Genomic DNA, 22,076 nt, shown 5'->3' on the forward strand with positions numbered 1-22,076 from the left:
TGAAACCATTTCCATGTTTGATATTTTTGGGTTATTGTGTGGTGCTTTTTTTTTTTTTTTTAATAATATTTGTATAATCTGCTTTGACAAAAAAGAAAAAGAAAAAAAGAACCACTCTTCAAAGAAGAAAAAAAAAACCATGCATAATTCCTCTTGTACAAATTACATTTTCTTTTCTTTTTTTAGACAATTAAAAATCTTTGCACTTTCAATATAACTTTTTTTTTGTGTGTGTTTTTTTTTTATTATTATTATTTCAGTTGTCCTCAGTGAGGCAAAATCCAGGGCTTCAGGTATTGCTCAAGTTGAATTCTCTCTCCTACATTCTCTGGTCCTTCACATGTCCAGCAGAGCAGTGCAGCTCCCACATGGGCCGTGAGCAGAAGCCAGTGGAAATCAGGCCTAGACTCTCCCACATGATTCCAGTCCCATGGCCAATGCCACACTTGAATTATTCTCTTTTTTTTTTCTTTTCCATCAACAAAGTCACACACATCCCTTAAACAGTGGGACAGGAGAGATAAATGACAGCAGCACCCTTCTGTGGTCAGAGACATTAAAAGCATGTGTAAGTCTGAAAGAACAGCTCCTCCTATCTACACAGGTCCTCACGCGCTACCTCACGCTGAGGTTTCCTCTTCTTCATGTTGGTTTTTTGGGACTTGCTGTTTTGCAGGATCTTGTTGGGGTTGTTGTGTGGCCCTTGAGCACTTTTAGCAAGCTGCCGACTCTGAAAAAGAAAAAAGATAACACATTAAGTTTAAAACTCTAACAATGAAACTAACATGCTATGTTGTTAACATCAGTTAATGTTTTAGATATCAAAATAAAAACGAACAGTTTAAAAGCATTCATTCATCTAGATTATTTAATAAATCTACTGTTGTTCTCTGTTAATTTGCTGACAATTATCATTCATAACATATATGGTATTATAGACAGTTGTGGTACACAATGCCAGGTTTAACAGAAAGCTGGATTAGGCTAAAGCAGAGGAGAAATGCAAGAAAAAAAACAACTTAATGTATCAGTGAACAGTAACCGTAAACAAGATGAATAAATGATAGCTTGAATGTGTTAATACCACATCAATCTGTCAACTAATGCTAATGAATTTAATGTTATAGTAAAGTGTTGCCTACTGGGATATTGTACCAATATGTCTCAATTGTAAATTGAATCATAATCACTTCCATCAAGTTCTTACCTTATTGCCCTTATAAGTGGGGGTGGGCATTGTTGCTGAATGATTTTGTGATCTGTGATTGGACAGATTCCTTACTGTATTCTCACTGTAAGAGTTAGAGCCCCGGCCACCCAAAGCTTTCAAAGTTTTATAGGGTGTTCCATCAGAGTCCTGCAGAAAGAAAAAAATACATGTATACAAATACAAAAATACATTTTCTATCTGTTTTGAAATAATATTTGACCAAATCAGTGTCTAAAATGTATTAGGTTTTATGCTAAAACAGCTTTTTCTACGGTAAGAAAATGTTCATGATAAAATCAGTTTAAAAAAAGATCAATCAAAATAAGTAAGTGGATGTTATTAATATTTCCGTATTTAATACGAAGTAAGGAACAGACAAACATGATCATTTACATATAGAAAGAAAATCAATACAACATTTTAAGTGTGGCCAAAGAGAAAATGTGGATTTGCACGGATCCATATATTGAACTGACCGCATCACTCGAGCTAGAGGCTGTTGAAGAAGGCGATGATGAGGATGGTGATGAAGGGAGAGAGGGGGAAGGAGAGGAGGAGTTTGAGGACACTTTGCTCCGGGGAACAGTAGGAAGCACCGCACTATCTTCTGAAACATTATTATTACACTCATCAAGCTCCTCCGACTCCACGAGCAGCGTGACATCATTTGCTATGGAGAAACAAAACAGGGATATTCAGCTTTCTAAAGTGAAAGACAGAGCGAAATAAACTCAGGGATAATGTCTCACCATTACAGTTGAGGACCGGCTCATTGTTGCTCTGCTGGCCCCAATGTGCACTGATCCAGTCACGGTACTCCGCTACTTCCTGTGTGACACGGATTATTCTACCTAGAATACTGCGGGGGAAAGATAACACCAATCATGAATCCCATCCCAAATAGATCCTGATTTTAATCACAGTCATTTTTCCCCCTAAGACTATTAATATTAGTTTTCATTTCAGTTTGCAGTTGTTTTTTTACTGTTTTATGCACTTTACTATTTATGGGTGTTTAGAATACTCCAAATACATTAAGATTAAAACAAGGTTAAGAACAAATTCACATGCATATACACGTGTTGTAAACTATGCAAAAAATCTTGAGAAGTTCTCCTGTGTGCATAAATACAAATAAGCCTCGTAAATATTAGTGAATGCAACCCATTACCTACGTATGATAAGGAAGTGCATATGTCTTAAACCAAGAGAGCTTGAATACTGCTGTCATAGTCAATAAAGAAACTCTTTCTTCCAATTCATGAAATAATACCAAACACATTTAATGTTCTGCCCAGCCCTTACAACTAAGAAAGTTAAACGCACACATCTTTTACACGGTTCTCCTTGTCTCACCTCTCTGACTTGTTGTTGGGGTAGTACTTGGCAATCGGGGACACAGCATGATTTAAGACAACGTAAGCGTAATCAAAAGCCGCTTTCACCTGCATCGCCCCATATGAACTTCGCCCAACATCATTTCCTATGACACGGAAACACATGAACAAATGATAAGGATCAGAACATCTTCCATCCAATCTTTGATGACATTTACGTATCAGTTTGAAAGGTGCATGTGTGCGTGAGGGTGTGTGTGTTTGTACCTGGCTGCAAAGGATCCTCAATGTAAAGCATAGAAGGTCTGTACCCATCCAGCATGCCTTTCTGCACTTCATCCTTGGCCACGTAAGAGCCACCATCTTTTATCCTGATCCCTGTCTTCAGGTAGTTAAAATGGCGTCCGTACAGCTCAAAAAACTCAATCAGCAGGACACCCAGGTTTGGGTTTGAACTACACGCATCCTCTCTGTAGTGCAGCTGAGAAATAAAATGTTACTTATAACTACTTAATATGAAAGCCTATGGTCAATTATCTTTAAGTAGGTGATTTTCACTTTGGAGGCAAATCTGACGATGTATATACCTTGGATAACAAAAACAAGCGTTAGCAAGCTGATATTCACCATGAGTGTTGAATCTTGTACATTTAAAGCTGTATTCTAATGTGCATAACTGTTATAACTTTAAGTCTATAACGCTTACCAAGGCTTTTCATAAATATAGTAAAAACAGTAATATTGAAATATTAGAAATAACCGTTTTCAGTACACACGTTTGTTAGTATTATGTATTTTTTGGGTACTAGTGAGAGTGTGTGTTTATCTGAATGTGTAGAAGTGTGTTACCTGTAAGAAGCTGACAACCATGAGGAAGAGACTGTACGATCCGATGCCTCCCGTAAAAACCTCATTCAGCTCTCTTTGCAGCAAAAACTGCTTCAAAACCAGCACCAGGTACGGTAATACGGGAAATTGCTAAAACACGCACAAATACAAGTCAGAAAATAAATCTGTATAAAGACTGCAACTACAAGACTGAAGACCACCTCACATTTAAAGGACACCTATTGTGCCCCTTTGTACAAGATGTAATATTAATCTTATGGTTCTCCTGAATATGCCTGTGAAGTTTCAGCTCAAAATACCATACAGATCGTTTATTATAACGTGTTGATATGTGTCATTTTTGGGGCGGGTCTAAAAAGTGCTGTTTCAGGGGTGTGTTCCCTTACATGAAAATGAGCTGCAACTTCCCGCCTGACTCCAGAAGGGGGCGGAGCCTAGACGTCTCTGCTTTGCGTATGGCAATAAACAGAGAGGAGAAGCAACATGAGCAAGAGTGAGAGGACCGGTATTCAGCTGTACATGTACGAACCGGACTCAGACCCAGTACAAGGAGAGACTACAGCAGAAGAAACAATAATATGAATGAACCAGAATGTCTCGGAATGGTAGTGTGAATAATTTATGTACTTGTATAGTTTTTCACAGCCGCTTTATAACGTTGGATGCGACACAGCCAATCACACGCAGACAAAATAACTGACATGGGACAACACACTGAGGGCAGAGGATATGGTAATGTGTGCCTGTCAGTCAATAGAGTCTAGAGGGAGAGTGAAACCTGTGCGCTGAACACTGTTGGGGCGTGCGGCGCCCTATATATTTACGGATCATATTTTCAGCTCTTTTTCTCTTTTGGCCCAGAAGCGAAAATATAAGTTTTGGCTGATAATTTCCAGTGGCCAAATTTTGGAGCATCCTTAGACTGGATCTGGAACTAGTAGGAGCGTGTCTCACAAGCACACACACTCTCGACGAGAATCAACATCACGCACATAATACGATCTAGGACTTCATGTCAGGTAGTAATCGGACTTGAGTCTTGTAGTATGCACTTGACTTTAGGAGATGTTGAAAATCCAGCTCGAGTGAGTTTCTAAAACTGTCATCTTTTCGGTTTCCCCGATTTATGGCTCGAGTTGAAAGAGGACTCCACACTCACCTGTTTGAACTCCTTGATGAGGTTTGCAGCTTTAACACCGTTCTGTACATTAAAGCTGATGTCCACTTTTACCTCTGTGTGCAGATCTGTCAGTTTAATGATGGGAACCTACAAACACACAGAGCATTTAACACAAGCAGGGATGTCTGACAGCTTACAAACGTGTATGACACAAAGCACTGCGCGTACCGTTGCTTTGTCCAGGACTTTGACAGAGTTCTCATCTGCAATTTTTCTCTTGCGTAGCGCCTCTTCCAGAGTCCAGAGAGGTAAAGTCTCCCAGTGACCAAAAACCACCAAGTCTATATCACTGGTATAAAGAGGGAGAAGAGAAAGTGTTAAATATAAGCAAACAAAAATGATTTTTCTTCTTAATGAATGAACAATGTTGTTTTGGAACAAGTTTGAAAGGCAAACGCAGGTCTACGCAGAAACCAAACTATAAAGTTGGCTTCAAAGACAACAAGACACTGTGCAGTGCAAAGTCTTTGCATTGCCTTTCTTCTGATCCTAACATTAGGAAAGAGTGGATGGAGTTTATTTTTAATAAACATCAAGACTGCATCAGTTAGAACTTAGTCCTTTGTTCACTTAATTTCACAGAGGATTCTTTTACAAACAAGGCACAATTCAACGCAGGATTCTCAGAAAGACTGAAACTAAAAGACGATGCAGTGTCAAGTTTTCTATATTGGATCTGATAGTAATGTCGCGCCACACGAGTGTGAGTAACTTTTTAATTACATGGTCACTTTTGCTTTGTCTGTTATTTATATATGTCTAGTATTTATGCATTTTTAACCTAAATCACAGCCGTGTCCATCTATGTAGGATGTCAAACATACACAAATGTTCTGAGTCTTTTACTTCTGAGTCTACAGTCCACCACACACCTATTCAAACGGAGCGTTCTGATGAGAGGGTCAAAACAGGACAGAACATAGCCCATTACTTCTAAATTATTGTTTTTTTTATGTAAAAATCTTGATAACATTATAAACGCCTTTAAATAAATTAAAAACAAACTTGGGTGAGGGCAGCCAAGTATATTACAAATAAATTTATGGAAACTGGATAAAAACTGAATACTAAACTCAACTGTTTAAGCAACTAGCATACTTGTGCATTGGCACAGACAGATTTATTCCACTAAGCCACAGTTCAGGAATCCAGGTGGCGTATTAACACAGTATGACTAGTCTGAGAGACGTGAGATTGCCACAATTTTTTTTTTTTAAACAAATAAATACAAAAATTCACACACTCGGGATAGCAGGATAATCAGATCTAAAATTTCACATCTTAATCCACTCCTTGCAAGCACACAAAAAGTACACAGACACACACACAGCGGCAAGTCATAATACAATAATTTACCCAATTACTAAAATTTGACTTTCATTTAACACACATCACAAATCAGGTTTATGTACACTAACATTTATGATCATATGGATATTGAGCTGAGTGTAAAAAATGTAGCAAGAGCAAAAAAATCATAACATTACCTTGTAGGTAAATACAAGCCTGTGCTGAAGCTGCCAAACACTTGAACCTGAATCAGAAAATAGAAAAACAGATTAAATCTGCCCTTATAGGAATCTGCCCATGGAAATAATAGTCCCAACAGCCAGCCTGTGTTCATATGTAACACCGAGCATGTGGTGTTTGAGTACATGAGTGCAAAAACATTGCAGAAACAAACTAGGGCTGAAAATGGCAAGAAAGATGTGTGGCAAGAAAGAGACAAATATTTTTGCTGAAAGCTGTAAAATAAACTACATTAATCTGTGTATGCTGTTAATTAACACAGAAAATAATAATATGTAATAATGTAAAAAAAAAAGGAATATATAATATAATGTAATGTTGATCATTACATGCTATGCAAGCCTACGGGATAATTTAATAAGCACAAAATAAATATAAATTAAAGCATAAATAAATCATTTAAATCAAGCATTCAACAACTAATATACATGAAGTAAGGTATTCATTCATACAGCGACTTAATGACATAAGTACTTGGTTCTAAAAAAGTAGAACCGTGCAAAGTTAAATACTCAATCGTCTTACACCGACACAGACTATGCACAACCCTTTAGGTAATGTTGAGAGAGTCATTGAGAATAACTGATCTTTAGTACTAACCATTAGCAGCTGCTAGACTGTGCACTGCTTTCAGCTTACAGTAGAAATGATCATTATAGGAGCTAGAAAGTCTGAAATAAATATGAATTCCCAAATTGCACAAGCAACCAAACATTAGCACTGAGAAGGAAATGCTAGTTCAGTTTCCTCAATGTGTAAAAGCAGGAAGACAAACACTACATTGAGATTCAAACATAAACATGCCTCTGATACAAATGCATGTCTTATCTTCAAGTGCCATGGCTACTTTTCATATATACTACAAAGATACGTGATCCTCTGTTGCACCATTTAGCCTATGCTTCCTTGGAACATTATCCTGCAATCTGAGCTAAATATAAACACAGTTACAACCAGAAATAAAACCAGACTTTTTTTGTTTTTTTTTTTACAACACAAAAGGTCAAATAAGGGTGTTGACACTTTGAATTATTTTTCAGCTCATTATCCATGCATTTAGAGCTACATTTTAGCAACAGAAGGTCCTGCCACTTTTGGCATGCACAAAAGGTTTCACTGCTGAGTTAGCGGTGCTATTTTCTCTTAGCAGATTCTGTGCAGTTTAAATTTCCACATCACTTGTCTTTATTATTTCACTTTGTACACCCATTGGGCATATTTTTTTTTCTATGTTAGAAAACATCCACAAGCTACAGCTGGAATATAAATAAGATGATTAGTACTAACCAATTCAAAATAGCTGGACTGAACAATGCAAACTGTAAAAAATGTATATATAGCAAATTCATTGTTAAGTCAATAAACATGTCCTTTTAGATATACAGGTAAACTGAGAGGAGTATTTATTGTATTTCTGACAACTGTTCCAGTGACAACTTAGAAATGGAGTCCCTCAAGGCTCTATATTTAGACCTCTGCATGTCCATGACACCAATGTGTAATGGTGAACTACTGCAAGAGCAAATTCACGTATGGGCTTTGATATTTAAAAGGTCAAGAAGAATTGTAGTATTGATTGTTCTTCATCATCCAAATTTTCAAGAATACAAATGACATAAACCCCAAGAAGACAATCATATGAGTTAAACTAACCTCAGCATTGGGCCACAAGTCCTTGATGACTCTCTGGATCCTGTCCACCACCTCTTGCCTCATGTGGTCCTCCTCTGGACGAGGAGAAATATACTCATAAAAGTCCTTTATCTCCTCATGCAGCCTGGAAAGAGAGAGAAATTAAGGGTTACATAATCAAAAAGTTGGTGCATTATTGACAATAAAGCTCTTTAATGTTTAACTCAAATACTACATTAAAAGAGATTTGGTGGCACAGTACCACAAATAGGTGTTGTTAATGATAAACTTGGTTTCCGGTGACCTGAACGGTTGCGAGTGTAAATCAATATCAATAAAAGGTAGAACAAGAAATAACAGCCAATAGTTAGGCATATAAATGTGTTTGTTTTTCTAGTACACCAAAACCTAATCTAACTGCTTTTGGCAGAAGTCTCTTATGCTCACCAAGACTGCATTTATTTGATCAAAAATAAATCAGTAAAAGCAGTAATATTGTGAAATATTACAACTTAAAATTGTTTGTAATACAATTTAAAACCGTTTTCTATTTGAATATTTTTTAATTATGAAATTTACTCCTGTGATGGCAAAGCTGAATTTTCATTCCTCCAGTCTTTAATCCTTCATGATCCTTCAAAAATCATTCTAATATGCCGATTTGCTGCTCAAGAAAGATTTCTTATTCTCAATTATTCAAACTGTTTTAAATTTACATCTTTTAACATTATAATTGTTTTACTGTCACTTTTGATCCATTCAATGCTCCCCCACTGAATTAAATTATATAAATATTAGAGGTCTTCCGATGTATCAGTTTTGCCGATTCGCCACCGATAGTTGATTGCTAGAACAATCAGTTATCGGCAAAAATCCATGCCGATAGTTTTCCGGGTTGCGTCCGTTGCTGGAGCGGCTGAAAAGGGTATGTTTTCATTATACAGTGCGAGAGCAGTCTCTAGTGGTTGAAATCACTGACAGCACGTGCTGCTTGTTTAGACACGTGATGCTGCACGCTGAATACAGCGAGAATCCGCAATGCGGAAAACGCGGACGGAATCGCAGAATCCATTCATAAAAATGGAATTCAGTTTTACGCGCATGACGCTCGCGGTGATTGCAGCGTCTGCCGTCTGATTAAATGAAGTAAACACATGAAGAACATCTCCAAAACTGCTCTGAGAGTCACTTCATGAGCATTTGACCCGTCAAAATAAAAGTCAGGTTTTTTTTTTTAAGTCTATTTTTCAGTAGAATGTACATTGCCTGCTACAACTACTAAAATTAAACAAACATAATTTTTTTAAGGAATAATCACACAACATTTCTTCCATTATTTTAATTTGAATAGTAAATCCCCTTTATTTGCCAAAAAAAAAGTTTGCTCAATTTTCAGTAATTAAAAGATAAATAAAATGAATGTTTCATGCCTTGATTTGTATTTATATATATATATATATATATATATATATATATATATATATATATATATATATATATATATATATATAATAAAAATCATTAGGCTTCTTTAAGAAAAAAGAAATAAATTAAATTGTTTTATGCGTTCAAATAATTAGACATCAAATAATTAGACACGCTAAAACAGAATTTGGTAACAATAAAAAAATATGGTGAGAAAAAATAAAACCTTTCATAGGGCCCTTAACATGTAATTTTTGTGAAATATGATTAATAAACTTTAATTTAACTATTAAAAAGGAGTGGAGAAAAATATTAATGCAGAAAAATTAAATAACAGAATTTCAAAATAAATACAATTTAATTTAGGGGAAAATTAAACTGATTTCATAGGGCCCTATTAGATTGTAGTAATTTCAACATTTACTATTACGGTTATTATTAATTTTATTACTACTACTATTACTACTACTATTAGTATGGGTCCGTGCTGTATTTTTGTTTTGTTTAGTTTTTTGTAAATAAAGCACTATTTAAATTTTTGTTTTGTAAATTTTTATCCATTTTAAAAACTATCAGTTAATTAATCGGTATCGGCCAGTGTGGTCCAAATATCGGTTGACCTCATATTCATATATAAGAATGCCGATATATATATGTATATGAGCATTGTGCTAGCAATGCACCTGAACGCACCTCTTTTTTAGACCAGCATGCCCGCCCATGGGCGCAAAAATGAGCGCAAATGCATTTGCTTATTAAACGTCGTGGCGCTGGACGGGAAAATGTAAACGGCGCCGGACTGAAACTAGCAAACATACTTGCGCAGCGCCTTGTGTCGCATTGCGCCGGGTGTATGATAGGGCCCACAGTCTTTATATTAATCGAACAGGAACAACAAAGAAATCACTCAGTGCTCTTGATTGAATAGCTTTTGTAACTTTAATAAAGAATAATCTTTAATTTATACAGTCCAATTTGCAATGTTGTTTTACATTTGATTACTTAATTCAATTTCTTTATTCAGTTTCAGTACCTATTTCTGTACCTAACTAATGTTAGACCTACATAAAAAAAAACTGAAAAATCACTGTTAATTTTTGTATCTTTACTCTATTGCATTTATTTGCGCTGTTGCTTGTAGTTAGAATTTTTTTCTTTTTATTTGAAAGTATAGTTTTCCATAAACATAGCACATACCGAACTGTACCGAAACAGTGGCTCTAAAACCATGAAACAAACTGAACCGTGCCACCCCAATATACATATACACACACTTTTTTTTTTTTTTTTTTAGCTTACTGACACCAAACTTTTGAATGATATTGTATGCAGTCATGTAAGTGATGAGAACATTGGTTAACATGACTCAAGAAAAGAACGAATTCACACCCTAGTTACACTTAAGTAAACTTTCAAAGGCAGGTTACTACAGTTAGTGAGGCTTCAGTCAGGAAAGGGAGAGTATAGCTAGGTGACACCTCATTATTACTCATCTCTAATAATTTGACCCTAGAAAGCAGCGTACCATTACCTCGACTCAACTCAACCTGACACAGCAGTCCAAGTTTATTCCAACCTGAACTCTAAATTCAAGCAATGGTAGCAGCATCTAACACTGCATGGGACACACCTGCAGAAATATTACAAATGCAAGCTGCTTAGAGAAGCAGAATTAATTCACTGAAATAATCTCTTGGTGCCACACAAGTTCAGTATGTTCAGTAGATGACTGCGCCAAGAAACCTGCTATGACCTCTCATTCTGTTCCAGCTTTTACTAACACTGGTCTTCTGGTGCCAGGTGGCAATCCCATGACTAGGGTTGAATCCACATATGCCTGCCAAACTGGCCGCCATCCTTATTTATGAACATGTAGCTGCTACTGCAAGGGGTTTTATGTAAGGTTGCAACAATTAATCGATAAAATCGATTATCATCAATAATGAAAATCATCGACCACAATTCTCATTATTGACTAGTTGGGTTTGCCCACAGTGCATGTACAACTTCAGCCAGTTGCATGTGGGTCTTTGTCAATAAAATTTAAATAAAGAAAATATTGGGGGGGGGGGGTTATCTGATTATCTGATCTGAAAAAAATATTCGCCAACAAATCTTAAAAAAAGTTAGTTGCATCCCTAGTTTAATCATTCTGTACATGTGCCGAGTTTGCCCATGACTTAAGTAGGGATGCACGATCATGATTTTTCATGGCCGATTCCGATACAGATTTTTTTTTTCAAGCCAACTGGCCGATTCCGATACCGATTTCCGATTTTTTTTTATCTTTAAGCAACAAACAAGAAAGAAGGAAAGTATGCATAAACAAGATTTATTTGGTATTTAATAGGCCAAACTGGCTTTTTGCTATTTAAAACAAAAACTGTAACCATCTGAAATTAACGGCAGTAACTGCACAGTAAGTAGCCTACATTCAATACAAACATAGATGGTACAGGCATCAGCATTTAGTTTTTGTTTTTGAATTGGGTTGAAACTACATAGAACTGGCCTTAAATGAAAAGATTAACTGCAACCATGTGACATTAAAGGCAATAACTGCATAGTTCTACAATCCAAACAACACAATCAACACACATTCAATAAGATGTTTCTTAATCCGCATTTAGTATTTTAGTTTTTAAATTTGGTTTTAAATTTAAAAAAAGGTCTTTACCAGTGAGACTAAATAAAAGTATGCTATATAAATACATTATTCCAAAATGTTAAAATCAAGTAATGTTGGTTTCATTCATTGAGCTAATGAAAAAAAATAACTATTGTCTCAAGTTAAAAAATATAGATGTGAATCATTACCCTAAAATGTTTTAATTGGATGAATGAAACCCTTTTTTTCAGTGTGCTACAGCAGGTGATTTTTAAATCAAATTAAGTCAATGTAATTTTAAGGTAAAATAAAAATAATCATCATATACAGAACTGACGTTTACTTCTGGCTTTACAAACGTGTATGCAAGTTCTACTTCACAAAAAAACAAACAAAAAAAACAAGTCAGTTTTGTCACAGTGTAGTCCGTTTCGTTTCTCATCCAACACGCGAGAAGTTGAGCTGAACATCCCTTCACAGGGCGCGTACAGGTACAGTAAGCTCGCGCAGCTGTGTAAAGGAACTCTTAATTTGTGCAGTCGGCTGTTCACTTCCTGCTATCTGTGCCTAAGATCATAGACATCAAAAGAAATGGACACAGCGACCCCATTGGAACTCAATTGAGACAAGTGAAGCCCATTTTTAGTGATTTTTAGCACTTCCGTTTCTGACGCGCAGACTCAAACTAAGCTTGATGACGTCAGCAACCTGTCTGACAGATGTAAATCTTCTAGTAGCTGTGCGTGCAAACTGCCATCGTTAATCTTCCAGAGACGGCGAGCTTGAGCGGGGAGTTCTTTGGCGTTAGTGAGCAGGAGTAAGTATTCTGATTAATTATTTTGTATAGTATTTTAAAATGTAACGCCAGGGCTTGTATCTATGGGCTTCTCTCTTGACGTCTCCCCGATTGCCTGCGAGCTTCTCCTCCTGTCTGTACGGTAATTTCTCTACTGTGTGACAGAGAGTCGAGTGGTTATGACGCAATCGTTAGCCTATTTTTACAAAAACTGTTTCTACGGGGCCATAATGTAACATAGAAGGTAATGAAGCCCTTTATACATTGTCATGTACCTTTAGAAATAAATAATGGACAAATGGAGTCTTTAAACGCCTCATATGTAAAGTTATTCGTCAATGGGATGCTAACGCAAGTGAAGTTCTGCTACAAGATGGCGGCACGCGGCCGACTTCAACTTCCGGTCGACTTCCTTCCCGCCTGCCTAAGATGTGTGTAGCTCTGCGCTTCCAGCGCTGAACCGCTGCCCGTGTCCTGCGCACAGATTTCGAAATACTTCCACACAAATGACATGATAGCGAATGATTACAATGTAGTCTGTGCACGCGGGTGAACTTCCGGAAAAATCGGCCGGGAAAAGATAAAAAACGGGCCGATTGCCGATCGCATATTTTGAGCAAAAACCGTCCGGTTCCGATTTATGGTCGGTCAACCGGTGCATCCCTAGACTTAAGTAATGATTCTAATAAACTTCCTGTAGCTCAAACATGGAGCTAACAATGCCATGGTCATGGGGTTGGTTTAAAAAGAATGCATGAACTGATATAACATACACAATGAATAGTGTGTGTGTGAACATTGAAACTCAATTAAAGCTGCTTTACATAAGTGTGCCAAAACCATAAAAGAAAATAAGAGGAAAAAAATAAATAATACATAGTTCACATTAGGGCTGAAACGATTCCTCGAGTAACTCGATTACAAAAAATGATCGAGGAAAATTCCTCTCCCTCGAAAACTCTTTTAATTTATTTTAAATCTCACGTCAGGTTCTTTCGCAATGATTTTTTTAATGTGACAATGCGTTTACGTCACCAACAAAGCGGAAGGAGACACAAGCGATGCTTCTGAAATTGCATACTGCAAGGAGTCAGCAGTGTTTTGATTTGAGGGCGCGGGCAAACATCAAGAGAACGTTGTGGCGTGTGTCCATTGCAAGCTAGAGCTGGCATACCACAACTAGGGCCCTATGATTTCCGCGATGCCGGAAACGCAAAGGGAATCGCGGAATCCAATCATAAAAACGGAATTTACAGTTAAACGCGGAATGGCACGGACTTTGCCAAATTTTGTATGAATTAATCAAAAATAGGTCATTGCACTTACATCAAATCACGATATGGGTTAATATCTGTAAATATTAAGCCGGAACAATCTATTTAAATATGAATCCTGCATGTTCTGCGGAGCAGAAGTGCATCTTCATTCATTAAACACACAGAAGCGCGCGTGACGCTCCGGTGATTTCAGCATCTGCTGTTTCACTAAATAAGGCATGAACACATTGCTGTATTTGTATCACATGACTTTGACTAGTTACATACGTATTACGTATGCGTAAAAAACTTTGAAGAAGTATACAGAAGGAAGGAAGGGTTGGAACTAGACCATCTTTTGAACGTGAAAAATTTCTCGTTTTTGAAACTGGAATAAGTGTAGACTTTATTTTTGAATTTATTTTGTAATGTAACAAGACAAAGAAAAAGTAAAAAATTTCAAGCAAAGTTTTTGATTCACGCGACGAGTCCTTTGTGCCACCCCTTAATGGAAATGGTGAAGACTAAGCCATGGAACGCCATTACACACGATATTATTGTGCATGGGTGGAGCAAGAGAGAGACTCTTTTTTTCTTGTCATAGCATAACTATTTGATGTTTTAAACTGCGCGGGTGCGAGAGAGAGAGCCTATGGAATCACCAATAATCGAAAAATATACTTTCAAACATACTGATAAACTAACGTTAAATATGACTATTTAAAACAGCTAGTTCATATATAGTCGGAGGCAACTGTCATATCGTGCGTACTGTGACAAATTTGCCGCATCTGTGCAGTTATCAGTCTAGCCTAAATGTTCTGCAAAATCAGTCAACGGTGAAAATCAATAGATTTCATTTAAAGTCCAGCAGTTTAACACTAATATTGGACATAAATTAACATGTTAAATATAAAGTATTCAAAACAGGTGAGTTCATATATTTGGAGTAAAGTTGAATTGAACTGATGCATCAGTCATACAGCACTCCGGACCGCGTGCCTCATGACAAGCCCGACGCACCGCCACAGAAACAAGAATGAGATGCGTTTTAACATAGCGGTGGCATTAAACTCAGTTAGTGAGGGCTCGTTTACAATATTGCACATATATAGGCTGTTCAGATTACTTGTTAAAGTGCAATGAAATACCTTATATCTGCAGACTATGTACATTTGTTTGTGGATGGAGCCTTCACCGGCTACAGGCTGTGCGTGCGCGCGTGTGTGTGTGTAATAGCTATGTGTGTGAAATAGCTGGGCAGTTTGATAACTGAATTATAATAGGTCGCTAATAAAAAATTATTATTAATAATATTATAATTTAATACATTACTTGGAGAATGATCCTAATCTCGTCTTGACTATCGACTGAGACATCTGCTTACGTCGATATCTCTGACTATCCTCGATACACGATGCTATCGTCTATCGGCACAACCCTAGTGGAGAGGCCACTTATGGTGTTTTTCCACTGCGCGGCACAACACGGCACAGCTCGGTACAGCATGGTTTGCATTTCCACTGCAGTTTAGTATCGCTTTAGAGTTGGTGGGATTATTTACATGCCTTACCATGCAGTGGAAAAGTGCAATTATAAGACGTTTTCACACCTGGCTCCTTTGGAGCATTTGTTTCCCTAAAAAAGGTTTTAAAAATGGAACATAATAATCATTTAAGTCCCTGTTTCAGAACAATCTCAGTGTGGTGGATGTCAATTAATCTCAGCTTTCGGTTAAACGAGACAATCACTCTTTTTTTAGTCGTAAACATACATGCACATTAGCTGAACCAGTCTGAACAAATTACACTTTCATGCTGATTCGATTTAAATAAGCTATATTTATGATACCACTGATTTCAAACTTTATTGCTGATTTGATATTCTATTTTTTTTTATTTAACTATTTTATTTTGGTGTTTTAATCAAATAGGATAGTTTCTATGTACCAACATAGAAACTACTCAAGAAAGTTAAGATGGCAGAGTGGATAGGCTTGCTTTGTCGTCCTGAGGTTGAACACAAAATCTGTGTGGAATCTGCAATTGCACCTACACTAAGTGAACATTCTTCTTTGGTTATTTCTATATTTGCAAACTGCTAGAGCAGCCTAACATAAAATATACTGTTCTTAACATAATCTGATCCCTTCTCCACATTTGACAGCAAGTGAAGTGCTGCAAACTCAGGTTAATCTCAAGGAAGGTCTTAGTACCTTCGGTCAAAGCAAAGGGCCACAAAAACAAGTCATGCAAAGCTTTGAGCATAAACACCAATACACAGACACACACACAAGTTTCTTCTGGGGCTCTGATCAGTGTCTAAGCACATTTGTCTATCCATGCTGGTAAAACTAAACTGCATGATAAAGTTCTGCCCTGGGCATGAAGCTCTGCAGAGGCAGTATGACAGCATTCATCAGAGCCAGCCAGCCTGCAACATGAACACACCTTCAGCAGGCGCACACTCATGACTCCACAGATCAGGCCCTTGGATTAGTGTTTTGGGACTAAGGGTGGTTCATGTTACCAAGACGAAAATCATCATACATACAAAAAAAAAAGCCCATTACATCACAGAGTTTCTATGCAAACAAAACAGAACATAAATTTATAGAGCATCTCTGCTAATATTTTCATTTTGCAAAGCGTGTGTTGTTTCATCAAGACTAGACAGAAGTGTTTTTCAGTCCTGGCAAAAAAAAATAAAAAATCAGTCTAAGAAATGGAACTGAGAGAAAGCAAAAGTGGAATCACAGACACTGAACGGCCTCCTGATCTCACCATATCTGCTTTAACAGCACTCTCACAAAATGGACAAGAAAGAGCAGAAGCAAACTGATCAAATCTAAAACAAGATGAAAATTGAAAAAAACTGAAAGTACTTAATTTAACTGGAGCTAAATAAATCAGTGTCATCAAGCATTGCTGTGGAAAACTGATAACAAAAACATAGTCTGAGTTTCGTTTCAATGAATAAACGGTTCAGATCAGTTTCAATTCTCCAGAGCAGTCTGTTGTGTCTTCCAATCAAGTACAAGCAGCGTGCAGTTTACTCCCAGTGTCAGCCAATAAGAGAGCAGACTCGGTCACTAAGAAACTCTTCACTGGGAGGGCCAACACAAGTTTTGCTGTTACTGCTGTGGATTCACTGACTCACATTATACACACACACACAGTTAGCCTAGATACTGATAAACACACAATCATCCTGATTTACATTCATGAGATGAATTATAGCAAAGCACTAATATAAATGACCACTTTGTTGTTTTTAATTCAAACGTCATCGACCAATCCACATGCATCTGTTTACAGATGGCATGAAATCAAATCAATCGATATCAATAACTATGATAATTTTCAAATCTTAAAATTACATTTAGTTTAAAACTTTTTTAGTCACTGCATGTTCTATTGAGTGATATTGTTTTAAATCATGAAACAGGTTTAAGTTGCCTGACTTTGATGACACTTGTCTTCAGCACAGTTTGCAGTGGAGGCAGCAATATTAAAATAACTTTTTTGTCTCTCTGAAATGCTCACTTGACAGTAGCTTAAGTTGACAGCAGTAGTATCTTAAGCTTATAAAGAGAAGCTTTTCTCTCCATACCAGATTGTTGCTATGGCCCTGTAGTAACCCCACAAGTCAATATTGTACATTAGTATTATACTGGATATAAGCACCTAACCAAAGTTAGTTACCATTCACATTTCATTTTTGAGTTCATGTCAACTTGACCGATTTCAATTTAAGAGCAAAACCAACACCGCTAACTTCTGTGTGAAACTTACAGACTGTAAATGGGTTTTCTGGTGGTGCAGATGCCAAAACCTTGCCTTTTTGATTGAAGGTCCATGTTGAACTCATCTAAATGTACATTCGACAATGTTCTGTGATGAATTACTTACATTCACGCTATTACATAAGTTCAAAGTGCTCCCACCCAACTCTGACTCAAGTCTCAGAATCTCCCTGTAAATCAAATGGGGCAAAGCATAAGCAATTGTCCATTCCATGTTGCTAGGCACAGCATGACAGTAGTCATGTGATATGTTCTAACAGCTCTGGTCCCCTCATATTTTGCTCCTATATTCTTCATCTGGTGTAAACAGACCACAAAAGGTACACGGACATGAACATCTTGGATGACACGTATGTGAGCAAATTATTGGAAAATTTTAATTCTGGAGTGAACTAATCCTTTAATGTTTTGTAATGAATAACACAAAAAAACTACTATAATTACTATAATTAGAACTGCATGCAGTGATCATCTTAATGCAAAGATGAACTAATTTACAATTCTTTAAAGCTTCAGCATGACCAAAAACTATTCAAAGACATTAACTCAGGACACCATATGTTCAGCAACGCTTTCTGAATACAAATGAACGTTAGTGTGCAGAAATATATCCTTTGCATCCATTCAGTGTTTTTCATAAAGAGACCAGTGCACTGAACTCATCCCACACTTAAAAAAAAAACATTGAGAAGAGAAGACCCAACATAAAAAATTCAGCAGCAGCTGCTCAACCAAGCGTGGAGAGGATGTTCCCTCTTCTCTCATTGCAACACAGCTGTCAGGCAGATGAAAGAATCTCGACTCACTCTGATTGGCTGAAAGCACCATGACATCACAGAGACGGGGGGGATTGTGTGTCAGCTAGAAGGAAGGGGGAACATTTGTTTTGGGTAGAGCAAGGAAGGAACTTGTCCAACATACAGAGAATAACAACATAAAAAAATCTCTCAACACACACACACACACACACACACACACACCCATAAAACCATATGTCTGTTTTCTCACACCTCCAAACAGAATAGCAAAAATGATTGTGAATTTAGCCTCCAACACATCCACAAAAATTTATATCATGTAGGTTGGAAATACTTTGGGATGTAGGAAGGAAGCACATTCTACATCCTAGAGACAAGCAGAGATGGAAAATAATAAAATCCAAAATGATCCCAGAACAAGATTAAAATCTTTAAAGCATTTCAGACACGCTCTCTGAATACAATGCTATAGCATGAGCCAATCTGGGGTGCGTTTCCCAAAAGCATAGTTGCTTGGTTGGTTGGTTGTCAATGGGAAATTGTATTTCAACCAACAAAGTTGCTGACTTAGCAGCTATGCTTTTGGGAAATGCACCCCTGGTCTTAATCTGTACATTTTGCCCCACTTTTATAAAACAGAGCTGATGGGAGTCATTCATTTGAGAAACAAGAACAACATTGAAGGGGGTAGGGCTGGGTACCGAACTTCGATGCCTTTATGGTATCGAACAAAAAACTTTGATACTATGAGTATCGAAAAATTATTTATCTTTCGGTGCCAAATTTCGGTTCCAAAACGCAAGCGGGCGTTTTTTTTTTTTTTTTTTTTTTTTAAGCGGCTGTGTCTGTGTGAGCTTGTTGCTGCACATATCACTAAAGAGGACAATCTGAACTTTCAAAAAACCTACCAAACAACCACCACACCCTTTAGACCTATTCTAACATCATACCACTACTCAATCCATAATCCAGCACTACTTCATCATGCTTCATTCAAAACGGCACCTCATACAGTTTGACAATCGACCTCTCCAGCACACCCTTAAAGTATGGCCACTAAAACCTAAGTGAACCTCTCCCAAATTGTGGTTTGAGAGTATGCTGCTGCTTTGTTTTCATTTCACACATTCCACATTTAAAGAGATCACTCCATAATGAAAAATTCTGGCATTTACTTTTGTTTATCTTTGGAACACAAATGAAGATATTTTTCATTAGCCTTATGAGTTTGGAACAACCTCAGGCTAAGTAAATGATATGAATTAAAATTTTTGAGTGAACCTTCCCTTTCAAGCCATTTTATTCATATCAGGAAAAAAATATTCAGCAATTTTAGTAATGACAGCAATAAAACAAGGAGTAAAGAAAGAAGTCTATGTAATCATGACTTTTGATCACTAAGTAACCGGAGTGTGAAGTGCAAGGTGTAGATTATTGATTGACAAGATTGTGACTGGGAGAAGATAATGATTAATAGAGAAAGTAACTATAGAGATATCTGGGATTGGTCTCATTAAATAAATTCATGCACACAAAAGAAAAGATCCACAGAGATACAGTATGTAATCATCCATGATGGCACATTTATAAACCTTCAACTTCTAGATTTTAAATTAAGCATTTTGAAGTCTTCTACTAGTTTTTCCCCAAAGATTAATCATAATAATAATAATAATAATAATAGAAAAACTTACTACAGTAAAACAAATTAACATGGGCTTTCCTTTAAACTGTGTAAAAAGCGGAGACCAAAGTAACCACATTTTTCTAGTAGTTCTAACCACTGTAGTAACTATGGGATAAAGACAGAAACCGAACATTATATGGCTCGTGACAAGCAGCAGATTAAGTAATAGCTTCCCCCAAATGTCATGTCATCCCGAACCTGGCTTTCTTTTACAGAACATAATAAAATAAAATAAAAATTCTGAGTGTAATTTATGTCCATACAAAGTCAAAGTAACCAACATTCTTCAAAATATCCAAATATGTTCCACAGAAGAAAGAACGTTACACAGGTTTGGAACGCCAAGTGGGTGAGTAAATAATGACAACATTTAGTTTTTAGGTGAGTTATCCCTTTGAGACTAAGTGGACTTTGAGCTCGTGCTACTTGTGATTCGGGCACCAGAGACGTCAGGGGAGCAGCTGACAGGCCAGACAGCGCAGGACATTTAAAAGGAAGGATTGCAAGGATACTCTAGACATGCAAAATATGGTGAAGAAACGGCTCGAATGTCAAACCACTGGTAGACCTAAGAGAACCTTATAGCCTAGATATTTTAAGGAAACGAATGGTCGCAGGTCCAACACCGTGCTGTTGTAAGTCTTCTTATTCGGGTCATGACATGTTTAACATGTACTGATTAAACAACCCTCAGTTTAGTGTCAAACGCGTAAGAGTTAGGCCAGCTCCTGAATTCGAGCAAACAAACCGGGCCCTGCGCCGAGGTCATCATCATATACACCCACTCATATAAAGTTCGTTTCTGCACTCACCCCACAATGCCTTCCGAGTAGTTTCTGCTCTTCCACGGTGTGCCCGTGTAAATGTCCTCCACTCCATCTGTCAGCAGCAGATTTCTGTTAAAACCAAAGGTGCTCGCCTTGTTGTCTCTTTTCCTCTTGCTTGGCAACTCAGTTCCCACGACCGCAAACCTACTGCCAACCACTTGCCCCCCTCCGCCGACACCCCTGCTGCTGCTATTGGCTTCCAGAGGGATAAAATCTTGTTGATCGGAGACATCACTGTCGGGTTTGGATCCAGACATCCCCCGATGATCCTTGGGCTTGCCGCTGCGGTCGGCCGCGTTGCTGCTGCTCGTCAGTTTGGCGCTGGCTGTGTTGCAGTTGCTGTTGAAGTAGAGTCTTCCCAGCGTCTGCGTCGTTTCCCAAATGTGCATCCACAGGTTGTTGGCAGGTCCGCGCTGTTCTGGCTGAAACCAGGCGATTCTAGGATCCATCAAACGCTGAGCTGCTGCAGTCGCGCTTGCCCCCAGAGCAGAGCCTGGCTCGGTTCGCTTAACCCACTAACGGGAACACGTTCGCCCTGGACAGCTACTAAAATATCCTGTGCGGGTCCATCAACGTATTTCGGGACAAGAAAAAAAAAGACAAAGGAAAAAATGCACCAGTGTAAACTGACTGTAAAGACGTTGTTAAAAAAAACGGTAATCGTCACACTTCAGAGCACGAGGAATGGAGAATCGTGAGTGTCGTCTGTGTCACTGCCTCTGACTCGTTTCCATCGGAGATCGTGTATTTCAATGGCGGATAGACTACAGCGCGAATGCGCATGCGCGGTCAGACGCGAGCGAGCAGCGCAGGAGCCTCTTTTACTGTCTATGGGAGGAGCGCGTGGTCTACGAGAGTTACGCAAGAGAGCACGTTACAATGTCTGTTGCGTAACGTAACAACAGTGGGTTTGATACTTTGTAGTAATATATGAAACTCTCTCGTTTGTGTCATGTTCAGACCACAGACTTTATATAAAAACAGACGTACCATTTCGTTTATCTAATTCATGGGGCCTCAGTTTTATCTTCTAATTTGATTATTTTGTAATGCAGTGACAGAAATAAGATTACTGGGAATAGGAGTCCGCGAATAGAATATGAAAAACAGTATTATTGTTATGACAAGTGTTTCTTTTCTACTACTTATAAGACATATAAAACATAAGTCATATTT

General features: G+C 37.6%; 1 protein-coding gene across 1 annotated transcript; it reads right to left on the reverse strand.

The window, feature by feature from the left end:
- Nucleotides 1–258: 258 nt before the first annotated feature.
- Nucleotides 259–21,695, reverse strand: LOC132106720 (terminal nucleotidyltransferase 4B-like). Its single transcript, XM_059512679.1, has 12 exons — nt 20,886–21,695; nt 7,760–7,883; nt 6,064–6,110; nt 4,745–4,865; nt 4,556–4,663; nt 3,397–3,525; nt 2,815–3,028; nt 2,567–2,693; nt 1,960–2,069; nt 1,687–1,880; nt 1,208–1,357; nt 259–730 (listed from the first exon to the last, which is right to left on the reverse strand). The coding sequence occupies exons 1-12, from the start codon at nt 21,347–21,349 to the stop codon at nt 593–595; spliced, it is 1,926 nt and encodes a 641-aa protein (XP_059368662.1). The 5' UTR covers nt 21,350–21,695; the 3' UTR covers nt 259–592.
- Between the last annotated feature and the right edge of the window lie 381 nt (nt 21,696–22,076).

Source organism: Carassius carassius, chromosome 2, assembly GCF_963082965.1.
Source record: "Carassius carassius chromosome 2, fCarCar2.1, whole genome shotgun sequence".
NCBI classification, from domain to species: Eukaryota; Metazoa; Chordata; class Actinopteri; order Cypriniformes; family Cyprinidae; genus Carassius; species Carassius carassius.